Source organism: Pleurodeles waltl, chromosome 7 (assembly GCF_031143425.1).
Source record: "Pleurodeles waltl isolate 20211129_DDA chromosome 7, aPleWal1.hap1.20221129, whole genome shotgun sequence".
Lineage (NCBI taxonomy): Eukaryota > Metazoa > Chordata > Amphibia > Caudata > Salamandridae > Pleurodeles > Pleurodeles waltl.
The window spans coordinates 1,422,281,615-1,422,308,711 of record NC_090446.1 but is presented as its reverse complement, the minus strand read 5'-3'; the positions used below and the strand labels follow the sequence as shown (position 1 = coordinate 1,422,308,711).

The following is a 27,097-nucleotide window of genomic DNA, read 5'->3' as shown; positions in this document are numbered from 1 at the left end:
GCACTTAAATCTTTCTGTGCCTTATAATCCACGTCTGGCTGGGTTTAGTTGACAGCTCCTTGTGCATTCACTCAGACACACCCCAAACACAGGATACTCAGCCTCACTTGCATACATCTACATTTTGAATGGGTCTTCCTGGGCTGGGAGGGTGGAGGGCCCGACACTTGCATGTCAAAGGACAGTAGCCTGCCCTCACACAAAGGATTGCCACACCCCCTACTGGGACCCTGGCAGACAGGATTGAACTGAAAGGGGACCTTGTGCACTTCTAAGCCACTCTTTGAAGTCTCCCCCACTTCAAAGGCACATTTGGGTATTTAAACATGGCCTCTGCCCCTACCAACTCAGACACTGAATCCTGCCAAGAAGAACTGTCTGGCTGCCCAAAAGACTCACCTGTCTGCTTTCTGTGAAGGACTGCTGCCTTGCTGTTGCCCTGCTGCCTTGCTGCTCTCTGGCTGTAGTGAAGAAGTGCTCTCCAAGGGCTTGGATGAAGCTTGCCTCCTGTTCCCTGAAGTCTCAAGACCAAAAATATTTTTTCTCTTCAAGGTCTTCTTGTGTGGCGAAATTCGATGCACAGCCTGCCAGAAACGATGCACAGCCTGCACCGCAGTGAAAATGTCATTGCACACTGAACTGGAATGATGCAGCCCAACTTTGCATCAAGAAGATCAACGCAGTGCCAGCGTAGTGACCGGAAGTTGAACGCACGGCCTACCTGACTGACGCACACCCGAACCGGAACAATGCAGACCGACTTCCAGAGAGGAATCAATGCAGCGCCTGCCGTGCGGTAGAAAATTCGATGCAACGCCCGCCGAATCAACACAGCTCCTGTGACTTTGTTCTGCCAGTGCAGGAAATCCATGCATCGTCCCCGGGGTGTCCGAAAACTCCTCAACCCGAAGAGGATGTATGACCGAGCGCCAGAAATCGATGCACAGCTGTCCCTGCTTGAAAACTAAACGACTCATCGCTGTGTGCGGCCCGAGAAATTGATGCACATCCCTTTGTTTCCACGCATCTCCTCCTCTGCTGTCTTTTGCAGAGATTTTGCATGCGAGCCAGGTACTTTGTGCTTGGAAGAGACTTTGATTGCTTTTAAAGGACTTAAGACACTTTAAATTACTTTTATAGTGATATCTCAACATATACTTATTGCATTTTAATTGTTTTGACCTGCATTTATCCAGATAAATGTTAGATATTTTTCTAAACACTGTGTGGTGTATTGTAGTGGTGCTGCATGGTGTTATTGTATGATTTATTGCACAAATACTTTACACATCCTCTTCTAAGTTAAGCCTGACTGCTCAGTGCCAAGCTACCAGAGGGTGGGCACAGGATAATTTGGATTGGGTGTGACTTACCCTGACTAGAGTGAGGGTCCGCTTGGACAGAGGGTAACCTGACTGCCAACCAAAGACCCCATTTCTAACAATGGCGTTTATAGTGCTGCCGGTAGTGTGACAATCACAGTAATGCTGGTGATGATGGTAGTTGGGGTGATGGTGTGGCAGAAGTGGTGATGGTGGTGATAATAGAGGTGATGATAGTAGGAGTGGTTGTAGTGGTGATGCTGATAATGGTGGTGAAAGTGCTTGCAGTGTTGATGTCAGTGATAGTAGTGGTGATGGGCATGCATGGTACTGGGCTTTGTAGTACACATTACTGATGCATATAAAAGCAGAAGGGGAAGCCCCTGTGTAAACCAATACTAGCTCCAAAACACGAAGACATGAAACAATAGAAGTGGCACAATGTAGGGGAAATGAGAAGCATGATAGGGAAGCAGTGGAGCCGGATCCTAAGAAGAGAGGGGCAGAGCAGGATCCGTGGCAGAGAAAGTGCAGGCAATACTGTGAGCCAACATGAACAATCATGAAGTTTAACAAGTAAGGCAGTGCAAAAAGGGATAGCAAACAGAATGTGCAAGACAACTTGGGGGAGGGAAGTCACTGTTATAAAGATGTCTTTCTCCACAGTGGAACCCGGAAGGTACCTGGGACTTTCATGCCAGGGGAATCTTTCTATTGTTAGTGCCCATTTCTTCCTAATATAGACGCTTACCATAGGTAGGCAAAGCCACTTTACCCACACTACCTAGCTCACCAGCCAAAGAATCGGTGTCTTTATCTGCAGATACAAAATATCATTGACACTGTCAAGAGGCCAATCGCTTGAGGGGTCTATTCCAATTCCCCACTTGTGTGCTCCCAGGTGAGCTAAATCTAAGTTTGTATGACACACCAATAGAGCAATGGCTGAAGGAGGCTGTCCTATTGCCCATTTGTGTATAAATGTATTATGTGAATTATTTTTATTAAATCGAGAAAGCTGGCAGACAGCTACATTTAAAAGGTCAAACTCAAAGTGTGCAGGAGAGAAAAACCTGAAATATGTTGTCTTGATTCATATCTGCTTGACAAAGATGAATACTATATGAACCACAGTATGCACCACACTAATATGATCGATCATTCCATAAAAACACAAATTCTGAGCACTGGAAAGGGATACCTTACAACATATGAGCTTTGAAAACTATCTAGACAGCCTCCTGCACTCTGTATAGATTTCAAAACTTGCAAACTTCCTTTTTTTCCTTTCTCTTCAATTGTCTGTTGAGTAAAACTATAACTCAGTTATTGTTATCTGAGTTGCCAAAGATTGAGTTAACTGACACATCCTGTTTTTTTAATTTCAGAATTCACCAGGAGCTGCCTCAAGAACCTGACAGAGCAATTAAGTAATTGCAACATTTTAACATTTATTATGCACAGAGCAGGAAACATATTTGTTCATAGAGATGTTCTGCATTTTATTGTATGACATGAAGGCTAACATTGAGCAATTTCCTTTTATTGCCCAATTACAGCAGAGAGAACTTAGGGCACTGTAAACATTGTAGTAAACCATAAAGTCCAGCAACCAGCAGCCATCTTCCTTTTTTGTTGCTGCTGCTCACAAGATAAGTACCTGTTCATTTTAATTAAGTAATATTGTTATTTTGGGAATTTATCTATGTTTTTATGGATTATATGTGTTTTTGACTTATATATTGGTGCCTTTTGCCCACTTCTTTCTCATACAGACCCAACGTATTCTTTCTTTGCATTATCCATTCCTGTAAATCTAACAAATTAAATGTTTAATGTATTTTTTATTTTTGCTTTCCACTTAGTAATTACTGATTGATTTATTTGGATTTTGTTTGCCGTCATTGCTGTAAATCTAGATATTTAGAATGATGTGCCACCAACACTGCGTATCATGCTCCCATTGCTGCTGCTTCGTGAGAAAGATGCGTCGCAATGAAGTCACACACCTTCGCTCACAACAAAGCTATTCAGTGAGGAAGTCACCTCAGCAGTTAAGCCAGACACCTTCTCTCACCATTCATCTGCCTCACAAGAAGACACCCCAGCATTTAAGCTGTTCGCCTTCACCATTTACTCAGGAGTGAGGTGCGTTGGCAATTGGGCCGTGGGCCTTCAATAAACAGTCAACAAGCTGAGTTCTTACTGCCGCCGTCTTTACTATGATTTTGCCAGCCTCCACTCTGCTCGTATCAGCCCTGTTTGCCTCAGTCTGCATAGAAACTGACTGCTGTGACATTTACCTTTGGGTTAGCTGTCTTTTTTTTACTCATCTTCCTCCTGATTATTTAGAAGAAAGTATCTTATTCCCCTTTGAACCTCATCCAATATTTTTCTGTTAACTTCCTCTTAGAGAAAAATGCTCTCGACCGATTCATATCTAAAGTATCTTTTCGTTATAAATATATATAAATTACTGATTTTACTATTATTCATAAAAAGGCTTTTTACTCCTACTGTTATTATAATGGCTGAGAGCAACAGAAGCTTGAGCAGATGATTAATAGCGATCTATTCCAACTAACACGGTCATTAAATGAGACCATTAATACAAAGTTTGAGGTTTTGTCTGAAAAAGATAACATTTCTAAATGTGATGAACAACCAGAGTCTCTAGCAAATCACAAAATAAAACAAATTTAGGAGCTGACCTTAATATGAAAAATAAAAAATCTAAATTGGCAGGTCCTGACAACACATATTGGTGGTCACGCTGAGCATAGTGCTTCTGGCATGATGGATGGGCAAGATGAAGGCTCAAATGTTCCTGTACCCATCTACATTGATAGTGATTCTAACCCTCAAATTGACCTTTTGTTACTCATCTGAGTTTGATTCTGTACCAGAGGGTTTGGAGACCAAAAATATGGGAACATCAAAGGAGGCATCTACTGCCTCAGGTTCAAATATGGCCATACTATACCCTCTGGGTCATGAGATGTTTGATCTCCTCTTGATAAAACATCCCTTTTCTCTTTCACCTTCTAAACATGTAGCAGATTGCAGCTCCTTCCAGTTAGGAAGGGAAATCTTTAAAGAGGTGACATCACATTTAAGGTCTGAGTGCCCACGTCCCTCTATCGCAAATAAAATTAACATGACACCTGATTGGAATGCTAAGGTAGTGGTGAGAAAAAAAAAAAGGCCTAGAAAGAAGCTTAAAATCCTGCCAAGACTGCCTTTTGGACATCATTGGTCTACAAACTAAAACGTTTGAGATGGCTCAAGAGCCTATTTGAATGATATACCCATGAATGCCAAAGAACTACACCAGTGGGCACATAGAGCAATCTGCCTCCTATGCAATGGCAATACTGCCTTGTCTAATGAGAGAAGGAAACTTATTCTTCTTAGTATTAATCTAAATTAATCAAACTGGCAATTAAGGAAGGAGGTCCCTCTTCTCAAGGACATCTCTTTGGGGATAACTTAATCAAAGACATGGCAAAGTATGTAGGAGTATTTAGTTACATTCCAAAAAACAAAAAGACATTAAAGAAATCTTCCAAGGCAAGGTTTTTCACAGGGATCAGGGGAAGGCAGGGTCAGTTCCACAGCTGACAATCCAGTTTTAGACCTTATTTGGGATATGCAAGTTTTAACCAGACACCTTATGGAATTTCCAGGGATTCTATCCCCTAAAACAGAAGATTTGCGGCTTACCCTTTAAAAGAGATAGAAGATCAAGATGATTTTCTTCAGGTAAGGGTTTCAAAAGACCTTCCAGATATCCCTATAAAGGTGGGGGGTAGGTTAGCCCAGTTTCGTAGGAATTGGATACTAGTGACTAGGGGCCCTTGTGTTCTAGAAACTGTCAAAGGTTACAAATTGGAGTTTGTAGATACCCCAGTTCAAACAGCCTTTCACCAAGATATTACCTTTTCAGAAAAGGATTTAGAATTGGTGACCCAAGAGGTAGAGGACTTGTAAAAAGTCTCCATCCAGGAAGCCACAGGTGGGGATGTAGGTTTTGTTAGCAACACTTTCTTGGTCAAAAAGAAAGATAAAGCTATGTGGCTTTTAATAAACTTAAATAATTTGAACAAATGGATATTATGTCATCACTTCAAAATGGAGGGTATTTATCTGTAAACAGGCATTAAGGAAAGGAAACTGGTTAACAAGATAAACCACAAAGACACATACTTGACTATACCCGTTTGGCTCCCCTCACCAGAAGTACCTCAGATTCAGATGGATGGGAAAACTGTGGCAGTTCTGCAGTCTTCTATTCAGCCTCTCTTCAGCACCTTATTGCTTTACCAAGGTTCTTCGCCCAGTAGTAACCTGGCTAAAATCAAGTGGAATGAGACTGGTAATTTCCCTAGACAACATTCAAATTATGGGTCAACACAAAGATTTTCTCATGAAACATACTCAGATGACTGTCAATTTACTAGTTTTGTTATAAACAGTTCCTAGGTTTTGTTGTAGATACGACTCAAGCAGCGTTGAGGTTACCAAGAGAAAAACTAAAGAGATTAAGGAAAGAGTTCAGAAAGGTGTTAGCGCTCAAAACTATACCATTAGGAGTTTTAGAAAGAATTCTAGGCCTTCCATCCTGCACTGTTCAGGCAATTTTCCCAGGTCCTATACATTACTGGGCCCTTCAGAGACTGAAGGCTAATTCCTAAAGAACGAACCGGTCATATTCTCAGATGATAACGCTAGATTAAGAATGCATGGAAGAATTAGAGTGGCGGCTAAAGAATGTGGAGAGTTGGAATGGCAGAGGAATTTTCTGGAAAGTTTCTGACTTAGTGATAGAATCAGATGCAAGTTTTGAAGGATGTAGAGCATTATCTGATTCAAGTGAGGAAATTATACATCAATTGCGTCTTATGAACAAGTTGTCTGCAGTGAGACGTAAAATTTTTGGGCGGTCGTCATTCAATGGCTTTAGCAGATCTAGCAAAAGATTTTTGGAGTTATTGGTTGAACAAGAATATTTATTTAGTGACGGAACATATTCCTGGTCTATGGAATATTGTGGTGGATTGGTCCTCCAGGAATTTTCATAATTCCAGCAACTGATGGTTGAACACATGAATATTCCTAAGTATTCAGGAGAGGTGGGGTGCTTTTTGTTTAGATTTCTTTACGGGCAGACTGATTCTGAAATTTTTCAGTTGGAGACAAGACCCAGATGCTTAGGGAATAGATGCCTTCCTTCAAGACTGGAAAGGCCTAGCTCCTTATGCCTTCCCTTCTTTTTCTTTCATAACCAAAGTTCTTCTCCAATTAAACCAATGTAGGAAGACAGCTGTGTTAGTAATTCTGATTTGGAGGTTGCAAGCATGGTATGTGTTAGACTTGGCATCCATGGCGTGGTCTCCCCAAGCTTTTTGCCTCTGTTTCCCAGGTTGTTGATATGTGCTGGACTATGTTTTAGCTGGTTTTGATAGTCTGGGCACTGTACCACCGCTATCCAGTGCTAAAGTGCAAGTGCTCCTATGTAAAATGCATGTGTAATTTGCTTTCCATGATTGGCATATTTGATTTACTAGCAAGTCCCTAGTACAGTGCAACAGAGGTGCCCTGAGCCTGTAAATCAAATGCTACTAGTGGGTCTGCAGCACTGGTTGTGCCACCCACATGAGACGCCCTGCAAACATGGCTCAGACCTGCCACTGCAGTGTCTCTGTGTGCAGTTTTAAACTGCCAATTTGACTTTGCAAGTGTACCCACTTGCAGGCCTAAACCTTCCCTTTTCATACCTAAAACGCACCCCTAAGGTAGGCTCCAGGTAGCCCCATGTGCAAGGTGCAGTGTATGTTTAAGGTAGGGCATATGCTAATGTGTTTTATATGCCCTAACAATGAAATACTGCCAAATTTGTTTTTCACTGTGCAAGGCCTAGCTCTCTCCTAGTTTAACATGGGGACTGCCTTTAAATATTATTAAAGTGCAGGTTCCCTTTGGGAGCAGATAGAAATATGGAGTTTTGGGTCTCTGAACTGACAATTTAAAAATACATCTTTTGCTAAAGGTTGTTTCTCAATTGTGTGTTTGAAAATGCTACTTTTAGAAAGTATGCATTTTCTTGCTTAAACCATTCTGTGACTCTGCTTGTTTGCTGATCCCCTGTCTGGGTCAGTTTAACAGTTGGGCTGTTTGCACCTCTCCTCTAGAAAGTGGCACTGGGGTGTAGCCTGCATATCCTGATGAGCCATATGGGCTGGAGGGGAAGAGAGGAGAGGTCACTTACACCTGAATGGGCTGTGTCTGCCCTCACACAATGCAGGCTCCAACCCCCTGCTGTGTGTCTGGGGCCTGGCCTGGGCACAGCAGGATCTTACAAACAAGAGAGACTTTCCTTTGAGGTTTGCCTACTTCAAAGACAGAAAGGGGTATACCCAGTGGACCCAAAACCCCCTGTAAATTCTGGATTCAAGAGGAACCTCTGCCAAGGAAATAAGTTGAAGAGAAGTGCTGCCCCTGCCTGTGACTGTGCTTTGTTGGGCTATCCTGCAGTTGCTGCTTCTGCCTGTGAAAGGGGGACAAAGACTAGACTTTGTTGTGCATTCCTGCTTGAGAAGAATCTCCAAGGGCTTGAACTGAGCTTGCTTCCTGTTGTGAAATTCTTAGGGCCATCAAAGACTTCCTCTGCTAACTTCTGAATTCTCTGCTGAGACTCCTGCTCTGCCAAGTGGTGCCCCTATCCAGTCCCTGGGCCCTTCAAAAGTGAAGTTGGCAGACAGGAACTGAAAATTCACAGATGGAACGCTGTGCGGGAACATTTTTTACTCACCTTCTGTAACACGCTGATAAACGACGCGCGCTGGCTTCAAGGCTGAAATTGACGATCCACCTGCATCGCGGCTGGGAGATCGACGCATCGCGGCTAGAGAAATAATGCACAACACCTCTTACAAAGGCTCATAATGCTGCAAACCTCATGCAGTGCGGTTTTCTCATACTGTGTGACCGGATTTACAAAGCATCGTCCCTGGGCTTCCAGGTTAAACTGACTGCACGGATCCAAGGTGCCCGTCCGTAAATTGACACATTGCTCTCTTGCGAGGGAGAAAAAAGCGATGTATCGCCGACCCAACCGGAGAAGGAAATCACACACGGCCTCACTTGCGAGTAAGGAATCTATGCATTGCTACCCTTTTTCCGACACACTCTGGCCCATGCGGCTTTATTTTTTACACTAACCAGATACTTTGTGTAACAACATCATTCGCACTGTTTTCTAAGGATTAAAACTTGTATTCTTTTGAAAATTCATATCTTGACTTGTGTATGTTGGATTTGTGTCATTTTGGTCTTGTTTGATTTAGATAAACATTACCTATTTTTCTAAACTGCTGTGGTGTCCATTTTGTAGTGTGTTCACTGTATTACTTTGTGAGTTGGTACAAATACTTTACACATTGCTTCTGAAGTTAAGCCTGCCTGCTCATGCCAAGCTACCAAGAGGGTCAGTGGGGTTCAACTGAGGATGATTCTCCTTTACCCTGACTAGATAGAGGGTCCTTGCTTGGACAGAGGGTAACCTGACTGCCAACCAATGATCGCATTTCTAACAGTTTGCAATTGTAATGGAAATGGTTGTAGATTTTCTCCTTTTAATTCCTACTTTCAGAGACGTAACCCTAGGCCTGGAAGGAGAGTATCACCCTCTAATAGATCAGGGAATATTACCCTTGATGGCCTGGAAAATTTCAGGAGACAATGGGAAACCCTAGGTCTTTCAGCAGAAGCTTTCAAGCTTCTATCAGAGTCCTGGGCATCAGGAACCAGAAAGGCATATAGACGGGCTTGGGAAAAATGGGTGTGTTCGCTGGGATTATGATCCTGTTTCAATGGATGTAGCCAATGTAATTAAATAGTGAACTGAGCTACTTGGATCTGGTTTGTCTTACAGAATGGTAAACTTGTACCATAGTGCAATAGCCGCAGGCCATTCCTTAGTAGATGGTGTTTCTGCTGGGCAAAATATCTTTACTGAAAAGAATATGCACAGTATTCGAGTCTGCAGTTCTCATATCCTCAAATTCTCTTCCTTGGGGATATTGGTCAAGTATTATGGGTGTTGATAAGTTGGGGTGAGAACTCTACCCTATCTCTCAAGCATGTAAGCTAACAGTTTAACTATGTCTGATATCTTTCAGAAGAACTTTGGATGTAAGGGCCTTGGATATTACGCATAGAGCCTATCAGCCAGAGTTTGTTTGCTTCTATTTAAGAAGAACAAAAACTTTATCTTCATCTATATTTTATTCCTATTTTGTAGCGAATGAGAGACTGTGTTGCTAAATGCTTAAGGAAGTATGAGAGAAGAACTGAAAATCTAAGAAACAATGTGGCTTAATTACGTATTTCCTATAGATGGCCTCATTAGGTAGCCTCTCCTCAAACACTGGCAAAATGGGTGAAGGAAGTCATGAGTGAAGCAGGAGTAGATGTGACTAGGTTTGGAGCGCATTGAATTAGGGGTGCTTCAGCTTCAAAAGCCTTTGTCTTCGTTGGTGGCTTGTAAGATATTTTAAAAGCTGCTGATTGGTCGAATGAAAACAAGTTTAAAGCATGCCACTTTAGGCCTGCTGTGAATGCTATTGATAATGTTTTAACAGCACTTTAAACTTGCATAGTGTTAGCCTCTGTGTCATGCCATAAAATGTCGATTTTTCACAATCTGATGGGCAGAAAATCTGGATTTTATTAAAGACACTGAGGCTTGAATTAACACATCACTTTTACAAAACCCACCTTGATCATTTTTACTTTTCTCTTTCAGGCTAAAGAGGTTCCCAAAATCTTATTTTGGTTCATCATGGATGTGCATTTGGATGGATCACCTTTGGATTCCTAATTCTTTGTTTCAAATGATGTTTTTTTTACAGCGCTGAAAGAAGGAAGATGGCTGCCAGTTGATGCACTTTATGGTTTACTAGAATATTTACAGTGTTATAAATTCTCTATATTGTTGCTGCTGTGAGATGGCAAAAAAGGAGATTCCATAATCCTAGCCTCTGTGTCTTTACTAAAAATGCAAATTTTCTGCCCATAAGGTTGAGGAAACTCTACATTGCTGCACAAGCTGGGACATAAAACAGGGCTTACTTTGCATGAAAAATAATTCCAAAACTTTGAAGAGACCAGATTTTTTATGGCCAACTGGGTCGCAAATTATGCACCACGAATTGGAGTCAGTAGCTCTATCTATATGTGGTATTATCACTGCATGATTACTTTTTTGGGATTGGCAGCTTTATTTAGTGGGCAGGACATATCCAAAATATGCTGTGCACCTCCATCCTTCTAAAACTAGTATATTAAGTTAAACATACTGCATCATATTTATTCTCATAAGAATTTATGTAGGTTCACAGATGATTCCCAGCTTGTGACAAACGTACATGCCTCAAGTAAACCTGAGTAAAATTAACAATTCTTTGGTCACTTTTATGTACATATACCTTTATATTTATTCCAAATAGAACTTAAGCACCTGCTATTGCAATGGTTTCTCGAAAGCTGATTTTGTACATGACAATATGGGTTGTATCAAGTAGTGTATATTTTTCATTTCTAATTTCTATGTTATATCCAGAGCACTGTAAGAAGTATTCTAAAGTGGATCATTAAATGATAATAAAACTCTGATAACTTATGAATTTCTCAGATTGATAGTCCCTTATTGTACTGTATGCTAATTTCCAAATGTAAACTTGTTTTCCATTTGTAAACATATATGACACCACAGTGTCTTTTATGCAATAAGACAACATCAAGACAGAAAACTAACTTATGGTAGGTGGATGTAACATATTTTTAGAAGTAGATGCTCAACAAAGGGCTATGTTACAAAAACCATTAATGACAACGTGTACCTTATCCATCAGTGTGCAATGTAATGCGCAACAAGCAGTGATCACTGCAGAGGGCTCATTGAAATAGTGAAAAGCAAGATGTTTGATAGGATTAAAACCAAATGTGCATTATAAGTGATTGAGCTGATATGTTAATTAAGATTAGTACTTTGTTTCCACAGCTGTTAGAAGGTCCTTTAATTGTGACCATCCATAAGTAGGTATTTGTGAGGTCTTCATCTGGTTAGATATAGCTACCCTGTAGTAATAGTCTGGCATTATGAAAGACCAAATTGCCCCCTCTGGAATGTTTATACTGAGATTCCAATGATGGATAATCCAATCACAATACATCACTAATGAGAAGAGTCATTTAAAATGAACATTTAAAATAAGATTATACCCAACTATCCCAGAGTAACACAAATTAGTACTTAGTGGGCTCTTCACTATATATTTTCTATAGCTAATATTCGTCTTCCAGCAATGGAGACGTACTTTTATGAGTATGTGGGACTGCGTAAGAATTGAAACACCATTAAAAGGTTGTATACTATTTGTACTGCGAAGATCGCATAACACATGAAAATCTTCCTTTATTTCTTAAATGCAAGCATTTGTGTGTTACAGTTATCGTAATTTTACTGCACCCTGGTAAAACTGATTAAACCTAAATAAAAAAAAGTGGTAAGTGGTGCAATTGGTAAAAGTATTAACATAACTAGATTGAGCAAGGCCCATAAACCCTTTGTGTCTAAACTAATATATGAAATTAACTGCAATAATTGAAGTTTGAGAGAAGCTCACACATAGAACATTTGATCTCATGAAGTATCTTTCTACAATACCATAGTCATTCTCTCCTGTCCTCTAAGCATGGGTGTAACTTGGTTTTTCATGGACCTATATAAATAAAACACCCTAGTTATAGCATTTTTATTTGGTTTATTTTTTAACAAGCCCACTGTGAATGACATGATTCTAGATTTAACCTTGTTTTTTAGAACTACATTTAAATTCTATATTGCCTGCATTAAGACTTAAACAGCTACAGTATATTTCAACCATTGTTTATTTTTCAGTAAAGGTTGCTTCAACTGTCTTTAAACATTTTTTGGATTTTTGCAAGTTGGAATTCAATCAAGGGTATAATTTCATGTTTGTAGAAAGTCACATTCAGTTTAGCCAGTAGCTCATGCAAAGCATGTATGCATAGGTTAAACTAAAGTGGTGACAGACATGAATCCTTTAAATCACCATTAGCCATGTTTTTGATCAGCTTGCTTTACCAGTAAAAACCCTTCCTATATGATTATTATCCTGGAAGCAGGCAAACCACTTGCCAATAGTCCCTGACAACCATCATGTCCCCTAATATTTTCCCCATAATGATAAGATGTTGGGTGTCAAATACCTCTGCGAGATATAGTGGGACCAAGAGTGTGGATCCCTTTTACTAAGGACATCCATAATCAATGTTGAACATCAATCAACATGGAATATGTTCTCCTGTTATGTATAAACTTTGATTGTCACCTAACCAGCAGGTTGCAGGGGTCCACATGCACCATAAAATGAATTGAGCCTGATTAATGAAGATTAGTTAGGAGGAAGGTGCCATTAGGAATTGGTTGACAGATTTCTGTCTTTGACATTTCTAAGTTTGCCTTTTTAAATGATGGATTAATCCATTGCTGCATCAATTTATCTCTCTGAGATTAATGTCTTATTTCTAACATTGGCAAAAAAGAAACCATGGTCTTGTTGCATTTCTTGACATGTTTTGATTGCTTCTAAATCTGTACAAAGAAGCGTACAAGTGAATCTACCAGGGTTATGTATTATATATCACATTTTACATTAAAATAAACTTATGGCATTCAGTTAGACCACATTTGTTTTCTAGTAAGACCTTACAACAATATGACTTGTAACAAAGGGTTAGGGTTGCCTTGTTGTCTTTATTGCTCTGTCTGCCTGAACAAGAGTCCTTTAGCTTAGCCTGGAGATATAATTGAATAGTTCTAAAATATCCACTGCAAAAATTGGTGCACATCTGGAAGGCCGTAGGTTTCAAATTCCAGCAGGTGCTCAATGGCAATCAATGGGCTCCTTATTGTTAGGAGGAGGGAATGACATCCTTGAAAATGTTTAGGACATTTAAGTGTCATTTGTCTTGATACAGAATTTGTTTAGCTCAATCATCAGGTAACCGTTAACTAGGCCACTATACCTATTAATTGCTGTTCGGTACAATCAGAAAGGAATCCTCCCTTCTTTCATCCTATTGATTTTTCAATGCCAATGATCAAAAAGCAACTATCATCACAAGTGTGTAATCTTGACAATGGTGGATAGCCTGAGCTTTGGGGGGCGGGGTAGTAGTTTTGATATTGAAGAAGATGACAAGCATTCCAGAAATGCTAATATGCCTCTGATGGAGGACCAGATCGTAATTGTTGGTGCTAAGGAATGAGGTGATACCTTTCAAGAAGTTTAGACTGTGGCACACTCTTAATGTAATACTGTAATTTCCTATTTTTCAAATTCAGTGAGGAAACGGCGTAGAGATACATGCTGTTGAACTTTATTTCCTCAAACACTAAACTAGAAATATGTTTATTCAAACAGCTAATTGCTTTTTCTTTTAGGTTTGAGAAGAGTCTTCCTGAAGAGCCAGTGTGTGCAGTTAGGTAAATGAATTTGTTAATCGTCCTATGCACTGTCCCCCAAAGTGATTTGACACATTATGTGCATTGTTTGTAAATGTATAGTCTATTAAGTTAAAAAGAATATGACTTTCAATCCTGAAAAGTCATTTTTAAATTTTCATTTGAAAATACTTTTTGTTGTGAACTGGGCTGTTGATTGAGGCACAAGGCAGAGGAATCAACTGTTTGGTCTATATAGTAAACGTTGTTGAATGGACAATGCTTCTATGCATGCTATGTATGCAGCATAGCTCATTGTGCAGAGGACCTCACAAACAATTTACACTCCTCTAGCATTCTAGAAACAGCCACCCTATGACTGATTAATTCAAAGATCATTCCTAGTATATTTACTGAATGTTGTGAGAAGACTAGTCTTTTTCAAGCAGTCACATAATGAAGAGTACACATGCTCAGTATTGAGAGAATATAGAGTGACCCCAGTATTTTAACCATAAATGTAGAAATGCTAACCCTATGTTAGTTGTAATTCATAAAGCAATCCCTGGTGATGTGCTGTATTTTTGACAGCAGTGTCTACACAAGAAAAATTAACCTAAACCCTTGTTTCAAAATGCATTTGAGAAGTGTGGTTGCTGTAGATGAAGACACACATTGTGCATATGTAATGTCTATACTACGTAAATATACTATAGGTAAATGTAACACTTCTTAAGCCATTTGGCCTGGTAGCAGTACCAATTATACTAATCCATGGCTATATACCTCTTATTAGAAATTGTGCAGCTTGTTACACTCAGGCCAAGATATATTAAACTTCACACAACGTAGTGCTGCATGAAAATGTGCAGTGGCACATTGCATGAATGGTAGCCAATTGTGCCATGCTACACCAATAGAGTCATCGGCCATGTTCATGCTAAAAAAAAGCCATTTTTGTATTATGCTGAGCATGAGTTCTACAGTACAAAGGCATGACAGCTGGATCTTTTGTGGAATTTGTGGTCAAGGTACACACTCCTCCACAAACGATTTTGGGTTCCTGATTGAGCAAATGATATGAGACATTAACATATATTTATGGGCCACTGTGGGGTTGGCATGAGCTTATCTATATGAGAAACACAACAAGGAAGATTGCACTGAAAGGTTGGTTGCAGCCCTGGGCAATGACATCTGCAGGTAAATCTACATCTGAATACTTTTCAAATGTATGCAATGTTGATAAAGGTTATCTGCAACACTTTGTTTGTCTGGCCTGCATATGAAGGAAAAATCTCAATTGAGCAGTATGGCTGGTGCAGGTGCAGATGCAGAACATAGTTGTTGTTTTGTAACTCTGCCTGCCTGAGCAATTGTCATTGAACTTTGGTTAGTAACTGATATGACATAGAGGGAGGTTGAGGGAGAGAAAGAGAGAGAGCGAGAGTGAGAGCGAGAGACTGAGGGGCATATTTATACTCCATTTGCGCCGAATTTGCGTCGTTTTTTTCAACGCAAATTCGACGCAAAACTAACGCCATATTTATACTTTGGCGTTAGACGCGTCTAGCGCCAAAGTTTTAGGAGTTAGCGTCATTTTTTGGCGTGAACACCTTCCTTGCGTTAATGAGATGCAAGGTAGGCGTTCCCGTCTTAAAAAATGACTCTGACGCATATGCGTCGTATTTATACTCCCGGGCAAAAAGGACGCCCGGGAGTGGGCGGGTCAAAAAAACCCGCATTTGCGCCTCTTTTTAACGCCTGGGTCAGGGCAGGCATTAAGGGACCTGTGGGCTCAGAATGAGCCCAGAGGTGCCCTCCCCTGCCCCCAGGGACCCCCCCTGCCACCCTTGCCCACCCCAGGAGGACACCCAAGGATGGAGGGACCCACCCCAGGGACATTCAGGTAAGTTGAGGTAAGTATTTTTGTTTTATTTATTTTTTTGGCATAGGGGGGCCTGATTTGTGCCCCCCTACATGCCACTATGCCCAATGACCATGCCCAGGGGACACAAGTCCCCTGGGCATGGCCATTGGGCAAGGGGGCATGACTCCTGTCTTTACTAAGACAGGAGTCATGTTAATGGGGGATGGGCGTCGAAAAAAAATGGCGCAAAACGGGTTGAGGCGATTTTTTTGCCTCAACCTGACTTGCCCCATTTTAAGACGCCCATACGCCATTTTCCCCTACGCCGGCGCTGCCTGGTGTACGTGTTTTTTTTTTGCGCACACCAGGCAGCGCCGGTCTGCTAGCGCCGGCTAACGCCATTCAATAAATACGGCGCCCGCATGGCGCTTCAGAATGGCGTTAGCCGGCGCTAATTTTTTTTACGCTAAACTGCGTTAGCGCAGTTTAGCGTCAAAAAGTATAAATACGGGCCTGACTGTCTCTCAGGATTAGACTCAGCACGTCCACTCATCCTTTCTTCGACAGTCAGTAACATGAGTAGATTGCTCTACAAATGGTAAATTAGTGTTTGATCAATTGGAGAGTGAAAGGCAGTTAAAACGGCTATGAGAATATTCCCTCGTATACATAAGCAAGTATCTCACAATGCACATTGCTGTTGCCGTTCTAGGTCCTAAAGATAAGCATACCACAAGGTGCCATGTTGAGCTTCAGTCAATACCAAGAGCTGTGTCTGATAAGGGGAACTGCCTCCCTACCTACTGACTTTGATGCATGCCCTTTGCTCCTGTACTAAAAAAAAGCCTGAGTAGTCAGACAAAATAGCAAAAGACAGAGAAGCTCCTGGACACTTATCCACCATTGCCCCAAAGTGCCTGCAGATCTCACTACCTATTTGCAATGAGGACAACATTGTCATGGAAAGAGAAGTTTCAGAATGGACACAGTAATGGAAAGTCAGAGGTGGAGTGAAGGGTCTTTAAGATGCTTGTGGCCAATTTCTGGAACCTGGGTGTTACCTACGCTACCTCTTAGAAATTCAAATAGAAATTTAGGCAGAAATAATCTCACGAGCTGTGCTCTCACAATCCAGTCATAGCTTTGTTGGTACTGGATAGTAGGTCGGTATTTATTAACGCTAGCTGTACCATCACAACCTCGTAGCTTTAAATGCAGCACCACCGACTCCTGGTGCTACGTGCTGAAACATATGAACACATGGAGGACTTCAGCTTCTTGCATCTATATATAAACTGCAAAAATACTTCAAAACTCCCAAGATCAGGCTATGACATATTTTCCCATTCGTACCTTTTACACATTGAGCTTGTATTTCCCCAATACTGATTTAGGCTCATCGTACATATCGGGCCAGATGTACAAAGCCATTTTGCATTTCTTAACAGCAAAATGACTTTTAAGAAATTGCTAATTCGGGCCTTTAAGAAATGCAAAATGGGCTTTTCTGATGTACAAAGCCATTTAAGGAGTTGCAAATTGTGATTTCGTCCTTGTAGGGCTTACCTATTTGCGATTCCTATTCAGATGTACAAAGCACTTCCTAAATACGAATTGGGCATTTAGGAAATGCAATTACCATTGACTTCAAGTCGATAGTAATCATGTGCAATTTAAACAAAAAGCTCCCCAACATGCTTTTATTAAAGTGCAATAGAGTACACAATGCCCATTGGCCATATGTGTGCCCTACATGTGCTTCACTATTTTTGGGGTGCACCAAGCGGGCCCTTTTGTCCATAGCCATTCTTGGTTTTGCAATTCCCAAATGGCGATTTTGTTGTTGGACATCGCTATTTGAGAAATGCAAAACCGGCCCGTTGTCTCAAATGGCATGGGATTTCTTATTTGTGATTTCCTAATAGTGATTCCTACATTGAAGGAATTGCTATTAGGAAATTGGAATCTTTGTACATAGCATTTTGCATGTCCTAAATAGCTATTTCTATGAAATCGTTATTCAGGAAAAGCAAAATTGCATTGGCCCAAGGTGCAAAATAAATATATTACAATAGATGAAGTCATCCTATGAACGCCAGATATCCTGCAACATTTTAAGTGAATAGTTTCTAAACTAAAAAAAGTATTCTAACTACCCTATTCTTCCTCTGTTGGTTCATCATGCATAAAAATCAGAAGGCATGTCAGCCTTCCACTTAGAAGTAATTATAAAATCTTCCACACTTATAGCAAAAACCCAGAATTCAGATACCCTTTGGTGACTATCCCTCACCTTTCATGGAGAGCTAATAGATTTGAGAAGGGTTTGCGTTGATAGACTGGCTGAAGGAGACAATGAAAGCTACCCTTCCAGTTATTATAAACATGACTGCAGGACCGGAACATCTAAAGACCATCACTGATCAAACCAGCGACGAAAGCAAATGAAATGTGGTTATTAATATGATGGGGATAGGCTGGCGTTTAACAATTCACCACATGCTGAATAATTATATTTTTTGTAAATTACCACCGTGAAAGCCAGCGGAGTTCAGAAGACAGATTTAAAAAATATTAACTTGTGAGCTGCATCCACAGACAACCCTACATTTAGTCAAATTAGCATAACTAAATTTGTTCCTTTTTAGGGCCTATCACCAAGGATAACACTTAATAAGACTGCAGGCTTTGGTGACTAGTCCATGTAAATTACATACTGGACTCCTTGTTGGTGCGAAATTCGTTCTGGGGAGAGCCCTCACTGATCTGTGTTATAGTATGTAAATAAATGAATTTAACAACTACTGTTCTCTTTATCATAAACATAGAGATCCAAAAATCTCTCAGGGAATCGAGGGAAACAATACTCCCTCATTATGGGCATAGAAATAGAATTTCATCTCCTAACCTAACCTCCTAACCATCAATGAATGGATTTGTAGAAAGCTACTTATCACTTGTAAGGATATACAGGCACTGGATGTAAGAGGCTGGCCGGGTTTGTAGTTGATACTAAAGGTACTTTTCCACCTTATACCAGGTCCAGTTATCCCTTATTAGTGAAATGTAGTCAGTGTCCAGAAGCCAGGCTCTGTGGATGAGCAGCCAAGGCCTAACTAGGAGACATGCAACACTCCTACAATACCACTGTAGTCACACAATACTCACACAAGTGAAAGAAAATGCTCAGTATTACAAAAATAGGTCAAAGAAAGGTACTTTATTTTGGTGACACAAATGCCAAAAATACCATATAGACTATACTCCCTTGGGAGGGAAGTAATACACAAATTATGTACACTAGTATGCAGAAATAGCTGTAAAAACAGTTGGAAAACTGAGCAAATAGTGAAAATTTCAATAGTTAGAAATGCGTCTGGGGGGACACAAACCGTATACTAAGAAAGTGGAATGAGAAAGTCAGTTTCCCACCTAGGCAAGTGTAGTCTTCAGATCACTTATGGACCTGTGAAAGACTCAGAAGATGGAGTGCTCTGCTACTCTGATGCCCTGCTGCATGAGGAAGGAATACTGCACCTGTTCCATTAACACAGAACCACCAGAGGGATCGACCCCAAGGGCTAGCTGACTGACCTCCTGTTCTGAGCTACAGAGACATAGCAAGCTAAAGATGCCTGCCCTGCTTCTGCCCAGCTGCTAAGACTCAACTTGACCTGCCTATGCCTTGTTGTGGTCTATGCTGGAGTAAGTCCTCATCCTCATTAGATGCCACCCGCAGGTAATAGACCCTTAGCTGGCATCAGAGTGTAGTCCTTCTGGCCCAACTGTAGGTTTCATTGGAAATGACACAACTTGATGCAACTCGGTGATGGACCTTGCGGCACAGTCCTCACAGCGCCTCATCAGAACCAATGCAGTGTGACACAACCAGGCACAGGACCTTGCATCAAAACCCTCACAGCACCCCAGGGAAACCAGAGAGACCAAACGTTCCACATTAAGAATATAATGTATCATTCTCAGTGGCACTAACCTGGTCCCTGTATACGACTCACAATCCTTCAGGGTCAGCTTGAATTTGTGACTTTGTCCCAGTTCAGCCCAACCAGATGAGTGGCGCTTTGTGATTTTAGGCACTCTACTTACCTTAAATCTTTGAAATTACGGTTATATCAATTGCATTTTTGTCACTTTGGTGTGAAATAATTTGTTTACATTTTACTCAATTTTTTCTAAATTGGTGTGGGATTTTTCTTGTGCTGAGTTTTCACTTTTTATTACTGTTTGTGTGCTGCATAAATACTTTACACATTGCCTCTGATTTAACTCTGACTGCTTACAAGGGTTAATTTAGTGACTTTTGTGGTTCACCCTGTCAAGAATTGGGATTGTTGGTTGAAAATGGTTCACACTTCCCTCAATCAACAATCCAGTTTATCACCCTAGCCTATAAAGATATCTCTTCCCCTATCTATCCTCTAGTAGCTCTGTCCCTAGGTATACCTTAGTACTACTACCGCTGTACATAGCTTAGTTCATACTGTCCTACACGTACCATATAACAGCTCCCTTTGCCCTAATTAATTCAGATTTTTTCCTTCTTTTTTTCTTGTGCCATTTTCTTATATAACTCCCCCCATTTTAGATCTGACATATGGTTGACAAGAGATATAATTTGTACCATTCGTACTAAGAGTAGGCTTTCTTGCGCCATTTGATCATGACTCGGTAACTTTGCTGCCTGTATCAGTTTGTTTTCTACCCCTATTCAATAGCTTTCCTTCTATTGTTTGTGGAGTATTTCTGTCTCACAATGGATAAGTTGTATCATTACCCTGCTAGCATCAGATCTGGCATCTTGCATTGCCAGTGCTTGAATTGGAAAAAATAAAGTGCAGGTACTCTCTGCCAGAGTACCTGCTTCTTTCTGAGAAGTGCCGGTACTCTCCAATTAAAAGTATTACGATTTTCTTGAGATGTGCCGGTACTCCCCCTCTTAAAATAAAAAAGTGCCGGTACTCAGTACCGGACAGTACCGGCCCATTTAAAGCACTGTGCATTGCAATACATGAGAGACCGATTCCTCTTCATCTCTCTTCTTGCCCCATCTTTCTCACTTCCGCGCACCCATCTCTCTGTGTTTAAAATTCACCCCAGCACAATACTCACACCATCCTCTTATCCACACTCTCTCCGCTACCAATATTGAGGTGGACGTCCATTTCTGAATGGTATTAGAAACATTTCAAGATGGGAGCATGTGTATGCATTTGGGTGCCAAGCAGCAATATTTATTTTGTTAAGGTTTTAAAACAAAACAAGATGGCCTCTGTGCATGCAAGTGCATGCTTGGCAGTTATCTGGGGGAAAAACACTGGCATAGCCCGTACGTCACTGCCCACTATAAATGGCGAGACTAATTGTCTTTGCTTGTTCTATTTTTTCCTCATAACATTTGATAAAGAACACTTTCCTCGTTTAGGAAAATAACCAAATTTGAGTTTTACCAGCCTTGTGTTGTGAAGCTGGTTTTCTCCATTTTTGTTTTTTTCTAAGAAATTAGGTGGTAGTCCTGTTAGCCAACATTTCTAGTTCATGTAAATAGAAGTGAAAAAGACATGCACGAGGCATACTTTTACTGCATATAACATTTTTAGCAATTGAAATGTAGTCATAGGTGGAACTCGCGGAGTTTCACTCCGGGCAATTCTGCGGGGTTACAGAAATATTCTGTGAGATTCCGCAGAGTTGCGTGATCAGGACATGCTTTATTTGGTTTATTCTATATGCTTTATGTACAGTCGACAAGACATAGGTTTTCTCCAGCACGTTTCTCGATTTACAAGCGAAGTAAAATCGATGCAACATTGTCGCCTAGTGGCCGTAAAGCAAATAACAGGCAGGCTCAAATTCAGCTTACATACCAGTGATGTGGTGTATTCTAGCTCTTTGTGTACCTACCAAGAGCCACCTCACTACAGTATAAAAGCCAAAGAGGCTGAAAACATCACACAAATTCTAAAAGCATAAATATGTCTGGTTCTGAAGTCCACGGTGTTTGAATAAGGACAATAGTGCAGCAGTGTGTTAAACAATAAAGTGAAATAAATGTCATCACTGCCTTAATTTAGTTCTAGCTACTGTTCAAAACAAACCAACAAGTTAAAGTTGGCATGGAAATAGCCTAGTCTCAAATACACTACCACCTGCTACTCTGATTCATGATTATAAAACTATATTTAACTACTCGACATGCACAATACAAACAGGGCACAATAACACAGTTATCAAGCACAACGGGGGACCTGGAGGACAGCCGCGTGCCCCAAAGCCCACGTGTGCCAGAAGCATTAGCACCAAAAGCAGAACAACATAGTATAGGAAGCCGATTGTCGCCGAGACTCATCTCTCCCATGTATCCTGGGAACAGGAGATAGAGTCTGGCACTATCCGACAGGAGCAGAACATCACGATGTACAACTAAACCACCTCACCCCACGGGTGGTTTAGGGGAGAACTGCACGAGCATCAGGGCTAATCACATTTCACACAGGCTGCCAGCATGGGGCGCAAAACAGACAGAATCAGCAGCGTGCTGAGAGACAGCGAGTCCTCCTTTGCTTTAAAGTCACACGAGCCTGCACATTCACGCATGCACAGATAAGACTTCAACTTCTGTCCACACATTTCAGTAAAGCAAGCCACATTTAAACAGCCATCCGTCCATATGGAATGAAGGATATGGGTGTGCTGCACTTTCTGATGCAGTTGTAGGTATTTTGGAATTCAATCTAAGTCAATGAGGCAGACATGTTTTTTCAGCAGTGCTGTCTGGCGGCGCCGGTAAATTCCTACATAGGGCAGAGATTTTGACCATCTCCAAGCTGTAAATTGAGCGTGGAGGGGCAAAACTCCTCAAACTCCGCCGACGGAGCAGAGTTTAGTGCACACCTTTATTGAAATCAGCATTGTACTAGGGATTGTCCTCTAACTTTTCGAGAGTGTTTTGTATTTAAGAAAGTTGGAATCCTAAAAAGCACCATTCTTTGATTGCTAAGCAAGAGTTGATGCACGATTGAGAATAAGAGGGAGGGCATTCTAACACAAACTCTTTGTTGACCTGGATTCTGTGCATGCCACAAGGATTGAGCCATGTCTTACATTTTTGCTTTAGAGATGAAGCTGTTGGGGAGCATAAGCACCCATAAGCAAGGTCCTGTTCAAGGATCCTGAAGTTACTTTGTTATTTGGCTTCATATTGGGAGTTTATTCCCTATCTTAAAGCATGTGGAAAAGCTCAGTTTTCCCTGTCATTAGTTGTGAACTACAATAGTAGTTATAACATTTTCATGAATTACAGATGCATTTGGTCAATGATTATGAGAAGAGCCTTCTAAGGACTAACACAGTCATAGCCTGTCACAGTTTTAATCACATTGGCTAAAGCATAACTATTAAGGGAGTTCTAGTTTTATTTCCAGACTACCTTGCATATCATCTTGTGTAAGAATTTATGTTTCAGAGCCCTTCACTCCTAAGTGATGCATTGATTTAGGATCTAGGCATGTCAATGATCTTAACTTATCAGTCTGGGCAGCCATCTCACAGGGATTCAGGAGCCTGGGACTAGTTAGGTATGAATGTGAAGTTTCAGGTAAGACTCCATGAAATTCATTTAGTAGAAGCTCACTATTTCCCATGAGTTCAGACTAAGCAGATGCTACTCTTAGCTTGTCTTTCTCAAGGGAAATAGGTTGAGACCCTACTTAACCTGCCAAATCACTCCAGGCCTGTTGAAATATCTGGGTCTGCTTCACCTCTATGGCAAAACATCCAGCAGTAGGAGTGTCAGGTCATTGCTTGTTTTCCATTCCATCATCCAGAGGATACATTCAACCTGATATATGCTAATTAGTGTCACTGCTGTATCTGCAAATGGACCATAATTCACAAGAAGGAGGAAGTGGTACAAAGTGCTAGAATTGCTGATAATACTCTTACCTGTAATACATCCCCGCTGAGGCCCCAATGGACACACACTGCCATTCCAGCACATTCTTGTGTGAGGATTTAAAGTAGCAGTGGATTCCTAATATTGATGTTAGATTAGCAATGTAGTTAATATCAAAGTCATACCATAGTGGATACCTTTGCATCAAGAGTTTGAATATCAATGATCACAAGGTATGTTTCTTTTTTTCAAACAATAATATTGAGTGTCGCATTCTAATACTTGAATATTGTGCTTTTTAATATTTTTAGTTTTTTAAATATTACTATGGCTTAATTTGTTTTATTTTATTTTATTTTTATATTGTCTCATTTTTTGGAGAGATTTAATAGTTTTATTTAAATTACATATGTAATTGTAATAATTTAGGTTGTTGTGTTTTATAGGGGTTCAGAGGGTAGTGTTGTAATTTAATGATTTTAGGCCCCCATGATGATACTGGTGGTAAAAACCACCTACCGCCGCAGCGACGGCCACCAAAAGACCGTTGCAGAGGCTACCAGTCGTCCGCTGTATTATGACCACAGCTGGATTTCAGTCAGAAGGATGGTGGAAATCCCGCTGTGGCCATGCCAGCATATGGTGGTAGGGTGGTGCTGCTGCCACCAGCAGCGCCACGCCAGTAGACCACCGCCAGCCGTATTATGACCCATAATACGGCCTGGCGGTGTTCTGTTGGCAGACCCTGCTGGCGGTAGCAGCGCCCCATCCCGTCTCCTGCCGGAAGACCCCCTCAGTACAGGTAAGTGGGGTCTCCGACAGCGGGGTGTGGTGGGGGGTGTTGTTTTTGGTGGGGATGTGTGTGTGAATGTGTGTGGATGTATACAGGTGTGTGGTGCGTGTTGAATGCATGTGTGCATGTGTGCATGTACAGACGTGTGAGTGTGTGTATGTTGTGTTATGTGAATGCATGTCTGCATATATGTATGAAAGTGTGTGCGAATGTGTGTGTGAATGGATGTATACATGCATGTGGAAATGGGTGTGTGTATGCGTGTGTGTGTGTGTGAAGGAGGGGTGTGAATATAGGGGGGGTGGGTCTTTGAAGAGGTAGGGGTGGGTGGGCTAACTGAAGGGGGAGGGGGGACCCCTCTCAGTGACAGGGAACGTATTCCCTGTCACTGACCGTGCATACCGCCATGGTTTTTGTGGCAGTGCTAACGCCACGAAAACCATGGTGGTAGGCGGGGTCATAATCCCGCAAGCGGAACAGTCACGGCAGCCGGGCTGGAGATATATATCTGCAGCCTGGTGGCTGTTACCGCCGTAGCAGTCAGAGTGGTACTTAGGCGGGTTGGCTTCAGCCAGCCCGGCAATGTCATAATATTGCGGTACTTACCGCTGTATTATTGCTGCCCGCCGGGGTCATAATGACCCCCTTAATGTCTAATGTATTTGTTTTTTTAACATATTGCATTTTTTTTTACAATTAATTCAATTTCTAAAAGTATACTTTTTTAGTTGTAGCTGTTTTTAAAGATTCTGGATTTTATAGGAGTTTTAGGAGAGGTGCTTTGGAAAATAATGTTTTTCATTTTTTCAGAGTTTTAATTTATTTTAGAAGTTAATCAAATTTAAAATATTTTATTATTTACTTCATATCTATCTATCTATCTATCTATCTATCTATCTATCTATCTATCTATCTATCTATCTATCTGTCTGTCTATCTATCTATCTGTCTATCTATCTATCTATCTATCTATCTATCAATCTATCTATCTGTACTGGAATTTGAAGAGTCATGGCCTGATTACAAGTTTTCCAAACTTGCAGTGGTGGTCTGACTGCCCTAATCATGGCGGTCTGACCATCAGATTGCGATCCTGGTAGTCGGACCACCAGGGAACAGCCGCAACTGCCAGGATCAATGATCCCGATGGGTTGGCGGCGCTGAAAGTCGTGGTCAGCCTCAGCGGTGCCCAGTTCGGCAGTATTGTGCTGATCACAACTTTAATTTCTGCCAGCCTTTTCATGGTGGGGTCCCCTCCATGAAAAGGCTGGCGTAAAGACAGATATGGGGCCCCCCTGCCAGTACCCTCGGAATGCATACAGTCTAGGATGGAAGACAGTGTGCATTCCAAGGGTGCTGTGAGTGGCAGCATTGGCCTGAGGGAGCTAAAGGCAATGCCGGCGCACTGTTTCCACCGGTCAGCCCAGCAGAAACATGGGGAAGCTGCCGGCTTCATGGCCGCCCCCCACCACCGTATTGGAGTTCGTGCAGTTCAAACACTGAACTCGCAATCAGCCCCTCAGTCTGACCCTTCCCTGCCCTTCAGCCCCCTGATATTTGTTAAGTTGTAAACATTATTTTTTTTTTTACATTTAATCTATTTATAAGAAATATATATTTTATGAAACACTTTTTAACTTTATATAGTTTTGCTGGATGATATTTTTGAATCCATATTTTTGAAATTATAATGATCAGTATAGTGTTTTTGATATTTTTGGTGCTCAATATTCTGACCTTTTTATTTGGTAGATTGATATTTGTGAGGTCGATAATATGGACTACATTTGCGTGGACAGCTGGGTGCCTATAAATAGCAACACAAGTGTGAAATTAGCTATAAAGAATTTCAGTCTTTGTAGTGCAGTCAAAAAGCTTAGTGAAAGAAAGTGAAAACCTTTGAATTATCATTATTCTTTTGAATGGCTACAAGTTCTCAGGTTCAGACAAGAACTCCTCTTATTTGTGAGAATAATGCGTCAAAGTTATAGTGCAAAGTGCAGTAACCAGTTCTGGTGTGGCATAAGTTAACATTTTTCAGTTTCCAGGTATACTATTTTAATGTGACTTTACATGAATCACTTAAAATGCACCAACACTGGATTTGTGCTATCAGGTTGCCGTGCTTTGGAATTATGATGTTCACTAATGTTCATATAAATTGCTGGATGAAATTGCCAATTTTGGATGGGTTAAAGCATTAAGCTCAGGCATACCAATTGTTACATCTGACCATAATTCAAATTTACCCCATTTGCTCTAATGCAGTTGTTAAATAACTTTTTTGTGAACCTCATTATCCCCTCTTTTCAGGTGCGCAATTTAGAAAAAATATCCCATAATGAGTGGTTTACATAAATATTGCTGTTTGGTTTAGAGAGTTCTACTTTCAATCAGCATTTGCGTATTTTAATAGGTAATAATTTTGTTTTGATCTCATTTTAGGGAGGTGATCTATGATTACCCAAAATTCGAAAGGAAATTGCCTAAGAGGAAAAGCAAGTTCTTGAATAAAATTCATAAGAAATTATTCCCAATGTGGAAGAAAGATAACACATCTAGAGCTCAAGGTAAAGCAGACTTCTTATTCAAGCTATATTTAAATGCTTCTTACAACTGACAAATTATCATCCCCAAACTTAAGCACATACATCTCTGTTTCACAGCC

The 27,097-nt window shown here is 40.9% G+C and overlaps 1 protein-coding gene across 1 annotated transcript in view; it reads left to right on the top strand.

Moving 5' to 3' along the window:
• LOC138246437 (zinc finger protein RFP-like) overlaps positions 1-27,097 on the top strand; it is a 200,225-nt gene that overhangs the window by 102,716 nt on the left and 70,412 nt on the right. The window contains exons 5-7 of the mRNA XM_069201048.1: positions 2,711-2,752; positions 13,855-13,896; positions 26,875-26,999. Of these exons, the coding sequence (XP_069057149.1) occupies positions 2,711-2,752; positions 13,855-13,896; positions 26,875-26,999 (209 nt within the window). The remainder of the gene's footprint in view (positions 1-2,710; positions 2,753-13,854; positions 13,897-26,874; positions 27,000-27,097) is intronic.